Source organism: Heterocephalus glaber, unplaced genomic scaffold (genome assembly GCF_053883595.1).
Source record: "Heterocephalus glaber isolate CG9 unplaced genomic scaffold, H.glaber_assembly_v1.0 deba00001428, whole genome shotgun sequence".
Lineage (NCBI taxonomy): Eukaryota > Metazoa > Chordata > Mammalia > Rodentia > Bathyergidae > Heterocephalus > Heterocephalus glaber.
This window is the reverse complement of record NW_028258293.1, coordinates 30292334-30309561: the sequence shown is the minus strand read 5'-3', so window position 1 is coordinate 30309561 and position 17228 is coordinate 30292334. Positions and strand designations below refer to the sequence as shown.

At 35.3% G+C, this 17228-nt stretch overlaps 1 protein-coding gene across 9 annotated transcripts in view; it reads right to left on the bottom strand.

Moving 5' to 3' along the window:
* Uvrag (UV radiation resistance associated) overlaps positions 1 to 17228 on the bottom strand; it is a 360643-nt gene that overhangs the window by 261073 nt on the left and 82342 nt on the right. For 6 of the 9 annotated variants that reach the window (XM_087211956.1, XM_087211959.1, XM_087211957.1 and 3 more), the window contains one exon: positions 8375 to 8449. The exons of 2 other annotated variants lie outside the window; for them this stretch is intronic. In XM_087211956.1, the coding sequence (XP_087068082.1) occupies positions 8375 to 8449 (75 nt within the window). Of the gene's footprint in view, positions 1 to 8374; positions 8450 to 10341; positions 10486 to 17228 lie in introns of all 9 variants that reach the window. One more of the 9 variants, XM_087211965.1, reaches the window with a different exon arrangement.

Sequence of the window (17228 nt, the reverse complement as noted above, 5' to 3'; positions counted from 1 at the left end):
TGGTCTGTAGAATGAAGTATTTGATACCATTCAAAGTACTTGCCTGGGTACTCCCTTCTCACTTGAGTCTCACAATGCACAGCTAGGAAGGAAATCTCTACTTAAATCTCTACTCTAGAAAGACAGAGACTTGGGACTTTGATAGACTACATGAACTGGAAAGAAATGTAGATATGTCATGTGGCAGAACAATTTTTTTTAAAAAAATAAGCCTTCAAATGAGTCAGACCTGAGTTCAAATCACAAATCTGCCACTTACTAAATATGTAATCTTGAGTCAGTAGTTGAATATGTTCTCCTAGGTTACTTCACTCATAAAATGAAGATAGTACCTATACCTCACAAAGTTCTTACCCTGATTAAATAAAAATAAGTATTTTATATAGTGCCTGACACATTTTAGGTACTCAGCAAACGAAAACTAGCAACGGTAAAAGCTCTGTACCCATAGGGCATAATATTGGAGATCACACCAGCTCAAATAGCTCAGAAGCAAGTTTTATCCTGGATTTCAAATGGGCTCAGATACCTAAATGTTTTATAATAAAGCAGAGAGCTATTACAAACAGCCCCTAAGGATCTGTCCAGTCCATGTTTCTTCTATTTCTTAACTGGGGGTGGGGGTGGGGATAGAGAAGAAAGACTGAATATATTCCTGCTTTTACTTGATGAGGTACTGAAAGACCTACACAGAAATTATACCATATCCAGCCCTCTGTAGTTAAAATATAGGCTGTACTTGGGACACTTAATCCCTACTTCTGAATGTTCTGCTTGTGTACTATGTGGGATGTGCTTTGGAAACAAGTTAGATCTATTAATATGACACCAAAAGGAAATAGTCATCTTTTTAACTTTTAAGTTCTATAAAGTTAACTAATGAAAATCTGTTAACTTTTCTGGATTTCAGCATGTTCATCCTGAAAATGAAAATACTCGCACTTGCTCACTTGAATTGCTGTAAGTTAAAGGCAATATCTCCAACAGCATTTAATCAATATTAATGAAATTAAATGACAGAAAAAAATCTCAAAAAGAAACTGATGAAACCTATATCTAGGAAGAGAGAGACACACATTCTAATCTCCGGTTTTGCCACTAACTCATTCTAATATCATGGCTATTCTTTTATTCCACAATTATTCACTATGTATGTACTGGGTACCTGCTGGGGAGTCTGGTATTAAAGATATATGAAGTTAAGATACTTTGTGCCCTCCAGAAAGGAAGACCTATCCTTTTAAAAACTTAAGTGACACAACTACTAAAAGAAGTATGCCCAAATGACCTCAGAAGCAGATAGCAACCAACAACTGACCATACAGAAATGAGTAAGCCACAGAGTTAAAGTCAGTTTACTTCTCTGACTCAATTTCCTCATAAAACACATAATGATAATAATTGTTGTCTACCTTCTTTGAAAGTTGTTGTAAAGATGAAATGATTTACAGGTAAACCCTTAAAGAATAAAAAACAACAAAGTGTGTAATGATTTTATTATATTAATTATATACTATATATATATATATACACCAATTACATATATAATCATAGCTATGTCTGAGTTGTCATCTATAGCACAGAACTAACTTGCCATGTCAAGTTCAAGAGGTCATAAGGCTGTCAGAACCTCAGTTTCATCTACCATATAAAGTAAAGGGCTAGGCCAGAGATTTAGCTCAGTGGCACCTTGCCTGGCTTGTAAGCACAAGGACTTGAGTTCAATCCCTGGTACCAAAAAAAAAATAAAATAAAATAAAATAAAGGGCTAAATAACACTAATATTCCCAGCAGTGTTAACCAACTAATTAGGATTTTCTTACTTTGGAGATGAGGAACCTAAAACTAAGAGAGGTTAAGTGATTTGCTCAACACAACACCAGAACAAACCTGGGATTAGAATTCAAGTTTTCTACTTTTCAAAAGTACCATGCCTTGAGAGATATAATATAAGGGACTTTAATTTGCAAGGCTCTCAAACAAATCCTGACACTTGCTGTCATCCCTAAATCTTAAATCTCAGCTTGACTGTGTACTTAAGATGATCAAGTTATGTGGTTACTTTTGTAAAATCGATCAATAAATTGTTATTTCGATCTTCTGGGAGTTTCTTTCATTTGAAAAGACTTGATCCTTTTGACATGGATTCCATTTCTGTTCTAATTTATTTTCCATTAAAATGAGAAAGCACTGCCATCTACTGGACTTCAAAGATATTGCTGCTATGGTTTTTAGTCTGAAAAAAGAATTTTGAACAGTCTAATGCTTTTAACATTTTGTCAGTAGCCCAACAGCTAAGAATTATGTTAGTATAAGTTACATAACAATGAATATCAAAGGCTGAGGCTGACAGTGAAAGAAATACCATCTTTGCAAGATTTTTATGCCCAATTATTGCTATAATACTTTTAAACACAGCAAGTATTCACCTGCATTCACTGACAAAATTTAATTGAGTACCTAGTTCAAGATAGGCACTGTGCTAGGGATACAATGCTGATACAATGGAAAGCATCAGAGATGTAAACAGTCTCAGCAAGAGTTTATAGCCCAGTGTACTAGTTTCCACTTATTACTGAACTCTATCCATGTGCCAGGCTTGTCATAGACATTATCATATTTAATTTTCAAAACAATTTAGAATGAGATATAAATTCTTATTTGCATTTATAAATGAGGAAACAAACTCAGAAATCATTCAATTTGCCCATAAGTAAGTAGTAGTTATACTTAGAATTAATTCCATATCAATCTGACTCCAAAACCTATATTTTTAACCTCGAGGAGGAGTGTGCATTCACACAAAGTAGCTGCGAGATCCCCCCCAAATCAAGCACAGTTACCAAAAAGAAATTCAGGCAAATACATTCTTACATGTTTATATTAAAGAAAAAAATCCTGAGCTCGGATCTGAAAGGTTTACAGCTAAGAAAGCTAAGACTTTTGTAGGCCCAAAAGTCTATCATTCTCCACAGTTCCCTAACAGCCACCCTAGCAGTTAAACCCACCTAGAAAACACTCTCCAGGCCATATTCACCAACCTTCTCCCATCCCAGCTTCAAACTACAACACTGTTCCTCTTTGACTCTCCAGTTCCCAAACATTATGACTTCTTCCTGAGGTGCTCTTCAAATTAAAGTCCTACTACATTTCACCTGCAATTACCTGCAAGACCCAAACAGCTGACATCAAGGACAATTTTTCAAATTAAACCATCTATAGACTGGAGACATTCTGTAATACATGCTGTCTGTCATATCTCCTTAAATAACAACAAACAAATGTTTGTGAATCTGTTTTACGTTTTTGTATCCCACAGTACTGTTTAATAATAGGCACATAGTAGGTGCTTGATATTTATTGAACAAAAAGAAAAAAAAGTCATCTTTGCAACTAAAGACAAAGATTTTCACCCTCCTTTACTCAACTGTTACTTCACCTGCATTGCTGTTAAACACTCAAGGAATCGCATTTGCTTATCAAATAAATGAAATTTTACTACACAAAATTAGAACATACCATTCCTGATAACATCAGCAGAGCTTACTGAAAAAGGATCAAAAGCCAGCCTGTATTTAATTAAAGATTTTTATTGTATTAGTTTGCAAACACACTCTAGGGTGAGAGAATGAACTCTGTATGCTCTGTAGTACTGTATATAGTTGAAAGGTTTACTAGATCCCTAAAAACTCAACAGAAATGAGAAAGCCTTTTGGAAAAGCAGATAAACAAGGGGGAAAAAAGCTCAAAGCAAATAAGAAGTAATTCCAGCTTTCAGATTGCTACTGGTGAAGACACTTTAAGAGAATGTGAGCAAAACAATCACTAACATCAGCATATTCCAGCGAAGCACAGTGGCACATGTTTGCACTCCCAGCACTCAGGAGGCTGAGGCAGGAGATCACCGTGAGTTAGAGGCCAGCCTGGACAACATAGTGTGTTCGAGGCTAGCCTGAACTACATATTGAGTTCAAGTCAAACCTGAACTACAGTGAGACCCTGTCTCAAAAAAAAAAAAAAAAAATCAGCATACTCATCAGCAATAATAGTTTCTCTGATCACAATTTATGTAACAAATGACAAAGAGCTAGTCAAAGAGCTAGTCACTATTTAAAAGTTGCTTTAAAATGTGCTTTGTTATTGTTTCACAAGTATAACTTTTTCTCTACACATTCTTAAACCTTAATCCTGTTCTCAAACCCTTCTTGCCTTAGCATTGAAAAAAAAATTTTTTTCTTTTTTCTTTTTTGGTACCGGGGATCAAACTCGGGTCCTTGCACTTGCAAGGCAGGCGGCAGAACCACTGAGCTAAATCCCTGGCCCATTTTTGAAAATTTTTATAAAATATTTCAAACATATGGATATGCTATCCATTTATAATTACTGTGATTACAAATGTATTTGGACTTACTGCTACCCTCACACGTTTCTGTTTAATCATCTGATTTCTGTTGCATTTTCTGTCTCCTATGAAGTTAACAAACTTTATATTCTTTATAGTCCCTGTTTTACCTCTGCTAATTAGAAATCTAATATCTATTTCTAGTGTTTACTAGGTATCTTTAAAAATTTTTTTAAACTTGTGTGTCCAATTTATTTCACTTAAGATTATGGTCTCAAGATGCATCCATTTTCCTAGAAATAATTCAAGTTCATTCTTCTTTATGGCACAGTAGTACTACTCCATTGTATATGAACACATTTCTTTATCCATTCATCTGTTGATAGGCATTTGGGCTGTTTCCAAGATTTAGCCATTATAAATTGTGCTGCTATAAACATGGGTATGCATATATCACTGTGGTATGATGTTTTTAACTCTTTAGGGAAGATACCTAAGAGGGGAACAGGTGGGTCAAATGGAACTTCTGGATTTAGTTTTTTCAGGGATCTCCATACTGATCTCCATAGTGATTATACTAGTTTACATTTCCACCAGCAATGGAGAAGGGTCCTTTTTCCTCCACAGCCTTGCCAGTACTTGTTGGTGGATGATTTGATAATAGCCATTCTTTCTGGAATAAGATGAAAGTTCAATGTGTTCTAATTTGTATTTCTCAAATGACCAGGGATGTTGAGCATTTTTTCATATATTTATTTGCTGTTTACTTCTTCCTGAGAAGTATCTATTTCTTTCAGATCCCCATTTTTGGATTGGGTCTTTAAATTTGGAGGGGGGCGGTGTCTGATGTTTTAAAGTTCTTTATATATTCTAGATATTAGTCCTTTGTCTGAGGCATAGCTGGTGAAAATTTTTCCCATTTTATGGTCTGTCTCTTCACTCTGTTGGTGGTTTCTTTTGCTATGGAAAAACTCTTTAATTTGATGTGATCCCAGTTATTGATTTTTTGAAGTACTTCCTGTGCAATCAGGGTTTTATTCATAAAGTCTTTATCTACACCTATGTCTTCAACAGCTTTACCTAGTCTATCTTCCAGTAGATTAAGTATTTCTGTTTTAATATTTAGATCTTTGATCCATTTCACTTTTAGTTTAGTGCATGGCGAAAGATATGGGTCTAGGTTCAATTTTCAGCATGTGGGAAGCTAGTTTTCCCATCCTTAAATTTCTTACCGTGCACACTTCAGTACAAATTTTTCTAGCAAATCCTCAAGTTATTTAATATTTCTAGCCTCTTCTCAAACAAATCGGTGACTTCAAGTGAGTCAACCCTTCCATTATCACCTCATCTTATGACTGCTGAATGGTGCAGCATTTCTCTAACTCTTCCTGGGATCTGAACAACTGGGGCTTTTTGTTCCATCTGTTGTAAATCAGTACTTTTGTAAAATACAATAAAAAGTCACAATAATATCAAGTTGCATAAAAGTTTTGAAACGTTAACTCTTACTTTGTGAATTTAGCTTATCTAAGACTAGTGACAGACAGTTCTTGGACTACCAAAGATGCACAAACTATATTCTGAATGACAATAGTTTAGTTTATCTTTAAATATATATATTTATCAAATATTGATTTTTTAATAGCACAGTCAGTAGTTGATTAAATTCACTAACGTTTTAAACATTTTTATATCCTTGCTATTTTCTTATATCCTACTATCCTCCCTTATCCTTGAGATAGTTTTTCTATGTATTTGTATCTTTAGGTAAAGGTAGTAAATTATTAATCTTTGTATATTTAAAAGTATACAGGGTGGGGATTTAGCTCAGTGGTTCTGCTGCCTGTCTCACAAGCACAAGGTCTCAAGTTCAATCCCCGGTACCAAAAGAAAAAATTTAATAAATAAATAAATAAATGTATGGCTCTTTTACCCTCACTCCTGACTGAAGGCTTAGTAGAAACAGAATTACACTTTAGTGGTTATGACTGCCATGAAGATATATTTCTTCTGCCATCTACTATTACTAAGGAGAAGTCTACTGTCAGGCTAACTGATAAGATAATAGAGTGGTACCTCTCGGTTCACAAATTTAATTTGTTTCATGATTTTGGAAAAGATGGCCATGTTTGTGTGGGAAAGATAGATGCAGTTGTGTTTGTCAATGATCCAGAGATTCCAAACAAAAACAAAACTCTGCCAAATGCTTCTGTTTGCAAACAAAAGCATTCATGAATCAAGGTACCACTGTATTTCCTTTCTCTCCAATAGCTCTTAAAATATCCCCTTTTAGCTGGATGTGGTGGCATAAGCCTGTAATCACAGCACTATGGGAGACTGAGACTCAAAACTGCAAGTTGAACCCAGCCTGAGCAACTTAGTGACTCAGCCAGATCTTTTCTCAAAATAATAAACAAAGAAGGGCTGGGGATGTAGCTCACTGTGAAGGCCCTGGGTTCAACCCCCAGTACCATCCACCCTCCAAAAATCCTCCTTTAAAATTATGCTTAAAATTCTGCAGTTTCTCTATTTGTCTTTTTCAGTCTCCTTTCGTAAAAGGGAGAGCCCCACCTCAGCTTTAAGCATTCATTTTGCCTCAAGGAACCCACGTTCTCACCAACTCTGCCCACTTCTGGGCTGGAAGTCCAGAAGGCCCAAGGCTTCTAGTAATGCCTACTTTGTGTTTGTATTCCATTTCTGTTCCAGAAATTTTATTATCTTGTTTTTTTGGTTTGCTTAACTGGGAATTGAGCCCAGACCCTCGTGCATGCTAAGCAACACTTCTACCATTAAGCTACATTCAAATTCTTTTAAAAGTTTGAGATAGGGTCTCACTAAATTGCTAAATTTCCTAGGCTAAGCTGGAACTTGCGATCCACCACCTCAGCCTCCCAAAGTGCTGGAATCAAGGATGTGCGACCACACCCAGCATATCTATCATCTATCTTATTTCCAAACTTGTTCCAAACACAGAAGAAAGGACTATTACTTATAGGCCTATCCAAAACTTAAACAACAATTAGTATTTAGCTATAATGTTATTGGGAGATTAAATACAGTAACAGATGTAAAGCTCTCAGCCCAGTAATACTGAACAAATATTAGCTATTAATGTTATTATTACTGTATGGCAGACTGTGCTGGATGGTAAGTTACCTATGGTGTTGCCCTGAAAATGAGACTTAGCCAGAAAATAATCAGCCTTGAAAACTAGAGATCAAAAAAACCAACCATAATCACTTTGCCTTTCCTGCCATTACAGAGTAAAGTAACCACGGAACAAATAAATATTGAGATATAATCTTCTGCATGACACTGGCCATCACCATGGTAATGACCAGCGCTTATTTTCCAGCTGTGTCTTATTTTGGGGGGAAACACAGTTACCAGTTGCACAGAGAACTTAATGCCTGGACTGCATCAAGACATTTACTTCCTAGATCCTATAAGTTCATCTCTTAAAACCAATTTCCATGTCTGTAAAATGGAGAAAACAAAACTCACCAGATTGGCTTATGGCTAGTATCAAGTAGAAAAAAAGCACAAATCACTTGGTATAGTGGCAAAAAGTAGGTACTTGGTAAATATAGATTCTTATCCCTCGCCTTTTTCTAATCACCTATAGATATACAGAAAGCACTGACTATAAAAACAACTTGACTTTTGGGTTCTGAAATATATTAAAAGTTATAAAGATGCCTGAAACATTCTGAAAAACCCATACTGTGTGTAATCATAATTCTCCATTCTTTCTTAACACTGCACCCCTCAAGAATCATGTAGAATAAAGGAACTGCTTCAGGTTTTCCTTTAAGAAAATATAAACCAGATTAGAAAAGATTAATTGGAGTGGTTATATGTCTTGCAAAACATGCTTTCACTAAAAAGCATTCAACCCAAGCCACACTAAACAACAAACTTACAATGATACTTAAAACACAATTCTATTTACACAGAACTTTTCAGGATTATATTTATCCAGGTGCAAGGCACACCTGCACTAAACTCAGAGCATTAGGAGAATCCTCTTACCTTGTGTTCAAATGGAGCACCATAGTAGCCATCATTAAGCCCAAAAATTATTTCATTTTGGTTGCGGGCATGAATCTAAGAAAGAAAACACACTGTAAATTCTTCTTATCCAAGTCATATTTTAATATGATCAGAGAATGACAGCTGTAACAAGACTCATTTCAATTTGAGAAAGAAGCTGACTACAGCTAAAGAAGCTAGGGAGAAACAAATCACTTATCAAAAGACCAGGTGATCAATGGAGCGTTTCTTGCTTTAGTCAAAGGCCTCACAAAACCTCTGAGATGACAGGCACCATTACTCAAACATATTTTCCATAAACACTTAAGGGTTTTATAGATCAGTTATTCCTGAAGGACAGGAGATTCAGAGGTATGCTATCCATGCTCTGATCTCAAAGAAAACACAATCCAGCAAAGCTGTAAGAACACTTTAAAAACTTGAAGCCCTAGAAAAATATAAAGGATTAATACTTTATTTCCAAAAAGACAGTTTAAACATAGTAGTATCCAATTCCTAAAGTCTTAAGTGTGTACTTTATTACTGTCTGCATATCACTTTCCTTCAGACACAACTGGTGTGAGTTGCAGTCGGTGCTACCCCAAATTCAACTTGACTTGAAAGGTGGGAGGAATAAAACTAAAGAAAATTAGAGAATTTTTTTAAATTAGGGAATTAAAGAAATGAGATCTGAGTTGATTCAAAATAATATGAAGTGCCAAACTGTGAAACAGTTTCACTACTTCATCCAAAAGAACTATGACTTTTAAAAAATTTGTTTCTGCCATGAAAGATTATAGAGGGGGTCATGCTAGACACAGTGGCACACACCTATGTTCCAGGCTATTCAAGAGGTTAAGGCAAGAGGATCACAAATTCAAATTCAGCCAGGGCAAGATCTCATCTGAGAGGAAGGGGGAGAGAGAGAGGGAGGGAGGGAGGGAGGATTAAGGTGGAAGATAAGAAGGACTACCAGAACAGAATATTTGAGAGATCTTTCTCTCACACACTCACTCACTCCTTAGTAACAATAGCCTACCTCTGTTACTAAAGCAAAATTAAACAGATAATTCCTGTTTACTCACATCATTCGCTGGGTTGAATACAACATACCAAACAAGAGTTTGCAATCACAAATTTATAATGAAAATTGTAAATCAGTCTCATGAAGATTTTATTTATACAAGAAAAGAAAGCATTATGAAATTGATTATAGATTAGATGGGATCTGACACTTTATAAACATAAAATATTATACATCTGAGAAAGATTAAAATTGACATTAAAATTAGTTTGCTACAAAATAAGAGACAACATAGTTCTAGTACTGAAATGTGACCTGGATTCTAATTCTAACTTCAATTGCTTCATAAGGAGCTCTTCAGAAGAAGAAACTCTGACTTGTTTATCATTACAGCCCTGGTGCCTGGTATCAGCAGTTAACTAACATATAACGCAGTTAATCAATTTTAATAGTATATGCTTTAATTCTCTCATCAGCCAAAAGCAGAAATCACTTCCTGCTTTATCTTATAGGAGTATCTCATACACACATACACACACAGACAGAAAATGAAGTAACTGTATGTGGAAGTATTTTGAGAAGTTAGATGTGAAAAATTGAAAAAAATCTAATAAATCTAAAATCTAATAAATAAAAATCTAATAAATCTAATAAAAAATCAGGCAATGATAAAACTCAGAAAGATCCTTTTGTTCCTGTTAATAAAGAAAAAGAAAACTATGCTTAACAAACTAGGCAGTAATATAATGCCCACAACTATGTACACTACGGAACTGTTAATTTATGATAATAAGAAGTGTGATGTATACTATCCTTCACTCACTAATAAAAGATTACTGGCTCAATAATATTAGTCAGAATCCTACTATGGAAACTGTAGGTTAGAATTCTATTAATCTAACTATAACTTCATATTTTGATATCCTTATGAAAAATAGCATACCTTTTGAGATAGGTGATTAGAGCTAGTGAAACAGGCAATAAACATAATCTGAACCAGGGAAGAAGTAATAGCCTAAGTCCACCAATCACTGTGTGACCTCTGGCAAATCATTTAATCTTTCTGAGCTTCTGTTTTTTCATTTACCTAGTGAGGAAAAATAGCAATACTTGCTTACATGATCTTCAAAGGGACCCATATTATTATGTGCATGTAAAAGGATACACTGAAGGATTATACAATTGATGTTGTTGTTAACCTAACCACTTATACTAAACACAAGAGCCGGGGATTTAGCTCAGTGGTTCCGCAGCCTGACTCGCAAGCGCAAGGTCCCAAGTTTGATCCCCTGTACCAAAAAAAAAAAAAAAAGAACTAAACACAAGAATGTCTCCCATCACATGTTAAGTTCTACATGACCCATTTAAAAAATATTTTTAAATTCTCCAAATTCCCACCTCGAATAAAGCTATTTCCAAACTCCCCTGTGTCTCTGTCATAAAAATCCAAGTCAAGACCAGTTTAGTTTCATGACTTCCAGGGAAAATGTCCTGATAAACCCAAAAGGCTATTCAGGAAATGAGTATTGCATTTGCAGCTCTAGCATGAGTGTGTGTAACATCACTCACGTCTCTACTTTCCTCAAATAAAAATAAAAGGAATAGATTATGCTCTGTTACAACACATTCTATGTCTATACTCATCTTTTCTTCTCTGGCTAATTCTAGCATATCTTTCAAAATTTACCTGAGAATAACATAACTTAATCAAAATTATAAAACATTCCATTCAGCTGATATGGTAGCAGCTACCTGTAATCACAACATTCTGGGAGGCTGAGGCAGAAGATCAAAAGTTTGAGCCCACATGGGCAATTCAGTGAATTAGTGAGGCCCTGTCTCAAAATAAAAAATAAAATAAAATAAAAAGAGCTGGGTATGTAGCTCAATTGCAAAGGCCCTAGGTCCAATGCCCAGTACCACTATCACAAAAAAAAGTCCATTCAGTAACAGCAGCAGAATACACATGTGTGTATGAAAAATTCACCAAGGTAAATGGACCAAATAGTTGGTGCCAACAAATAAATATAAAAAATTTAGAAGGATCAAAATCATACAAATGATTTTCCCTTAACTTAACATAATTAAAGTAGAAATCAACAACAGAAGACTTGAAAAATCTACAAATGTTTAAAAATTAAATACCATGCTTCTAATCCATTGCTCATAAAAGAAATAAAATGTAAAGGTAAAAACATTTAGAATTGAATGAAAACCCAGTATGAAATTTTGTGGGATATAGCTAAAGTAATGCTTAGAGGAAAATTTTTATTAAACACTTATTTTAAGAACAAAAGAAAGGTCTCAAATCAGTAAGTCAGTCTCCCTCTTCAGAAAATAGCAAAGAAGGGCAAATTATACCAAAATCAAGCAAAAGAAAGAAAATAGGGGCCAGAGATTTAGCTCAGTGGTTCCACCGCCTGCCTCGCTAGCACAAGGTCCCAGGTTCGATCCCCATACCAAAATAAAAAAAGAAAGAAAGAAAATAATAAACATAAAAGTAGAAATCCAACAGAAATGGAAATTTAAAACAGTAACAATAATCAATAAAATCAAACATTAAGGTTTTTTTTGGTACTGGGAATCAAACTTGGGACCTTGCCCTTGCGAGGCAGGCGCCAAAACCACTGGCCTTAAGTTTTTTTTTTAAGTGAATAAAATTGATAAATCTCTAGCTGGGATGCTCAAGAGAAAAAGAGAAAAAAAATACCAGTAGCAAGGGGCTGGGGATTTAGCTCAGTGGTGCCGCCAGCTGCCTCTCAAGTGCAACATGAAGAAACAGACAACTTCCTTGGAAGAAAAATCATCAAAGTTCACTTAAGAAACATAGCCTAAAAAGCCCCATGTCTTGTACAGTAAGTGAAGTCATACTTTTGAACTTTCCCACAAAGAAATCTTAACATCCATGAGGCTTCAGTGAAGAATTCTGTCAAACATTTGTGGAATAAACAGTAACAACTATGCAAAATGTCCTCCAGAAAACAGAAAAACACTTCCCAGTCCATTTTATGAGACTTTTTTTTACTCTAATACAAAACCAGAAAAACAGATATTGCAAGCAAAGTACAATCAAGTAACTCATGAATAGACACAAAAAAACCTTAACAAAATATTAGCAAATCAAATCCAACAATATATAAAAATCCAACATATTTATACATAAAACTATAAAATAGCTATAAAGGAGAATGTATCATAATTAAGAGTTTTACATTAGGTATGTGAAAAACACTTGACAAAGCTCAACATCTCTTCAGGATAAAACTTATCAAAATACTAAAAATAAAAAAAGCTTTCCTCAGCCTGATTAAATGTTTACAAAAATTATAACTAATGTGAATTTAATAGTGAAAGACTAAATATTTTTCCTCCAAAATCAAGAAAAAAACAAAGATGCCCATTCTATCTGCTTGCATTCAACACTGTACTTGAAGTCTTAGCCAGTAAAATAAGGAAAGAAAAAGAACTAATAAGATATACATTTTAGAAAGGGAAAAATAAAAGTTTTCAGACAATATGACTGCTTACCTAGCAATCTACAAAAGAAACCTCTGAGAGAGAAAGAGAGAGACAGATACAGATAAAGATACAGAGAAACTAGATCTATAACTAAATTTTTTTTTTTTGGTACCGGAGATCGAACTCGGGACCTTACGCTTGTGAGGCAGGCGCCGGAACCACTGAGCTAAATCCCAAGCCCAAAATCTTTTTTTTTTTTTTTTTTTTGGTAGGGGATCGAACTTGGGTCCTTGCACTTGCGCAGCAGGCAGCGAAACCACTGAGCCAAATCCCCGGCCCCTCTATAACTAAATTTCACAAGGTCTTATAAGCTCAATATAGAAATATATTTCTTTATACTGGCAATAAAAATTGGAAGTAATAATATTTAGAAAGGAATACCACTTAAATTAGCATCAAAAATATGGAATCCATAGGTATAAATCTAGCAGCACAATTTATAATAAATAGCTAAATCTTAGAAATAGCCTATATGACTAAAAAGGATGACTAAAGAAAAGTGGTATTTATATACAATAGAGTACTACTGTCATAAACAAGGATAAACCTGAGGAATTCGTGGGTAAATGGATGTACTTTGAGACCATAATGTTAAGTTAAATAAGGCAGACACACAAATTTAATTATCACATGGTTTCTCTTACATGAGAAACTTAAAACATAAATAAAATAAAAGCAAAATAAAAGACATAATAGGAAGTAGGAAGACAGATCTTTTTCAAATGGGAAGGAGAACAAGAGATGGGGCAGAGGGAAGAAAAAGGGATGAGGAAAAGAAAACTGAAGGAAAAAATAAAAATAGAGCTTTTGCAAATGGGAAAAGGAACAAGAGTTGTAAGGAGTATGGAGGGATGGGAAGGGGAGGGGATGCAAAAAGAATTAAGATGTGTTATGTACATGTACAAACTCCCCCAAGATGAATGTAGTCATTATGTACTGCAAGCATGTACTAAGGAAAAAAAAAATCCCAGCAAGACCTTTGTAGAAATTAATAAACTGATTCTAAAGTGTATATAGAGAAAGAAAAAAAAGTCTAGAATAGTCAGAATAATTTTGCTTTTATTTTTATGTTAAATTAATTTTTCACCTGATACATATCTTCAATACCCAGAATAATTCTGAAAAACAAACAAACAAACAAACAAAAACACAGTCGGAAGACTTATATTATCTGAATTCAAAACATACTATAAAGTTTCTAGTAATCAAGACAACTTAGTATTGCATCAGGACAGATATGCCCATCAAAACTAAAGAATCCAGAAACAGAGCCACATAAGTAACTTTCAACAAGTGATTTTTAACAAAGATGACAAAATAATTCAATACAGAGATAACAGCTCTTAGAACAAAATACAGAAACAATTTTATCCACCTGGAAAATAATGAATATATATATATATGTATATATGTATATATATATAAATGTAAAGCCTAAAACTATAAAAACTTACAAAAGAAAACTTTTTTTAAAAAAGTTAAGCTTGGGTTAAGCAAAAATATCTGAAAGAATATACAAAAAAGCATAAAACTCAAAAGAAAAAACTGATAAGGGCCAGGGATTTAGCTCAGTGGTTTCGCCGCCTGCTGTGCAAGCGCAAGGACCCGAGTTGGTTCCCTGGTACCAAAAAAGAAAAAGAAAAAGAAAAAGAAAAAACTGATAGTAGACTTCATCAATATTTTAAAACATAATGTTCTTTGAATGGTACTGCTCAAAAAAAATGGAAAGACCGAGAGAAAATACTTAGAAAATGTTTACCTTATGAAAGACTGTCATATCTAGAATACATAAAGAATCTTTACAACTCAGTAAGATTTCAAACAATGCAATAAAAATGGGCAAAAGATCTGAACAACCACCATACACATACACACATACAGGGGGAAATTACACATTCGGGGGAGGGGGGGCAACACTCAACATCCTTTTGTTATTACAGAAAACAAGAATAAGCCAGACATGGTGGTGCATGCCTGTAATTTCAGTAGCAGGGAGGTTAAGGAAGGAGTATTGCAAGTTTGAAGCCAGCCTAGGCTTCATAGTATGCTGAAGGCCAGCCTGGACCACATAGGGAGACCTTGTCTCAAAAATAAACAGGCAAACAAAAGCCCACAATCAAATACTTCAAATCCATCAGAACAGCTAAAGTTAAAATGACAGACAATAAAAAGTGTTAGCAAAGGCATGTAGCAAAGGAACTATTATACATTACAGATGTAAATGCAGAATGTTATATTCACTTTGGAAAACCATTTGAATTTCAATATATGCTTACCAGCAGACTTAGCAAATTCATTTCTGGGTATTTACCCAGAAGAAATGACAACATGTATCAAGGCAAAGAACAATATTTAAATATTCACAGCATCTTTATTCATTATGGCGGTGATGGTGGTATTTACTCAACTCTACACATTTGTTAAATTCACTGAACTGTATACTTTAAAAAGGTGAGTTTATTTTATGAACATTATACCACAATAAACCTGACTTAAAAATATATATATATTTCATTCTGAAGTCATCCTTCCCTGGGTTTAACCAGGCTGGTCTAAATGCTTCTTCCTATTCTTGCATGCTCTCTATGAACGTATTCATCACTCATGAGTTTACTGGGTCTAAAAATCCTGTCTTCTGCATCTCTAGATCGACATTTCTGGATCATTAAGAACAATGTCTGGTAGAAAGCATATGATTAGTCAATGAATCTAGCTAATTCTGGCCACTACATTACTACATCTTAGACTCACTTTCCTCCAAAAATTTATTATTCTACTTTATCTGATTTTTGGTAGTATGTTATTTGTTACACCTATGTCATAGGTAAATTCTGGCTTTCTGTAATGATGCTGTTTTTAGTTGCTTAAAAAACATATTTTTTTCTTTCTTTTATTCTCTTTATACTAGCATGCTTCCTTCCACAGTCAACTTCCTAAAGAGATATCTGAATGCTGACTCTGAAATTAGGCCAAATTAGACATAAGCGCAACTGGGTACTTTAAGAAGCCTACCACCTAAGGAATGTATAAGTTGCATAATATGACGAAGGCTATCTACAGGCCTATAGCCCTGTGGCCACAATGTTAAGAAGCACCATCTTTCAGGAAATGTATATGAAAGATAAATACTAAATTTCACAGGGAACCAAATTGTCATATGAGAAGATAAACAGGGTATGTCCCTCAGTGCTGGAGTCTGAGTAAGCAGTCTAAAGGAACAAATATCTCACATATCAAAAGAGAAGAGAAAGGCCCTAATATGGTTTGGGTCTAGATGCCACCCCGCCCCCCCACCAAAGCCTCATGTGGTCATAGGCTTGATCTCAAGTGTGAAGCAGGAAATGATTCATGATGCAATGCTAGGCTTAAGGGCACTAGGATTAAGGGTGTGAGTGCACCCACCCTAAGTAGCCTGAATAAGATAAAAGGGGCAGAAAGATGCCAGTAGCCTCTTGTTGCCATTGCTGCCTTGTGCATGTCATGTTGTTCCTCCTCTGCAATGCCTGCTTGCCATCCCTGCCTTAGAGCTAACTGATTATGAACTGAAACCTCTACAAACTATAAGCCAAATAAACCTCTACCCTTTAACTTTTGGTGTCAGGTATTTTGTCTCAGCAACAAGAGAAAAGTAATGTAGAGCTGTGGATTACAAGGATGAAACAGAGGAGAACATGGTAGTTGAAGAAAAACAGGACAATGGAAAAGTGCCACTAGAGACTATGGTTTAAGGAAATATGTTTGGTTATCAAGTTGACCAGGGGTGGATTGTAGTAGATTAACAAGTAACAAGTAACAAGATTGTAGTGGATTAACAAGTCAACAAGTAACGCCCAGCAGAAATGAATCAGCATGGTCTGGGTGTGGAGGATCCACTTGAGGATTGTTACCAATAGCCATAAAAAGAGAACTGGAGGGGAAGATCTTGGCCTGTTGATGTTTTAGGAGAAGCTTGATGCAGATGGTTTTCCTGATGCAAACTAGGTTGTTCTTGTTGGAGGAGGAGCTCGGGGCCTCACTGTTGCTGGGAATGGCTGCTGTTTTCATCAAGGGAGCTCTGATCTTTACCGTGAGCATCACTTCCTGGCTCCAATGGGGATCCCTCAGCTTGGTGGCACAAATCTCACCAGCGTAGATTTTCTGGCTTCCACCACTGGCCTTTGGGCCTTTCTAGTGCAGATCCTCAATATGGACAAGTGTGAGACATTGCCATGGTCTCAAGGCCACTGGCTGGACTCCTGGAGGTCACTGCTTGAACTCTGAGCCTGTAGCTGGATTTGTGTGGGAAACTGCTAGGATCTAGGCTCTCAGCTG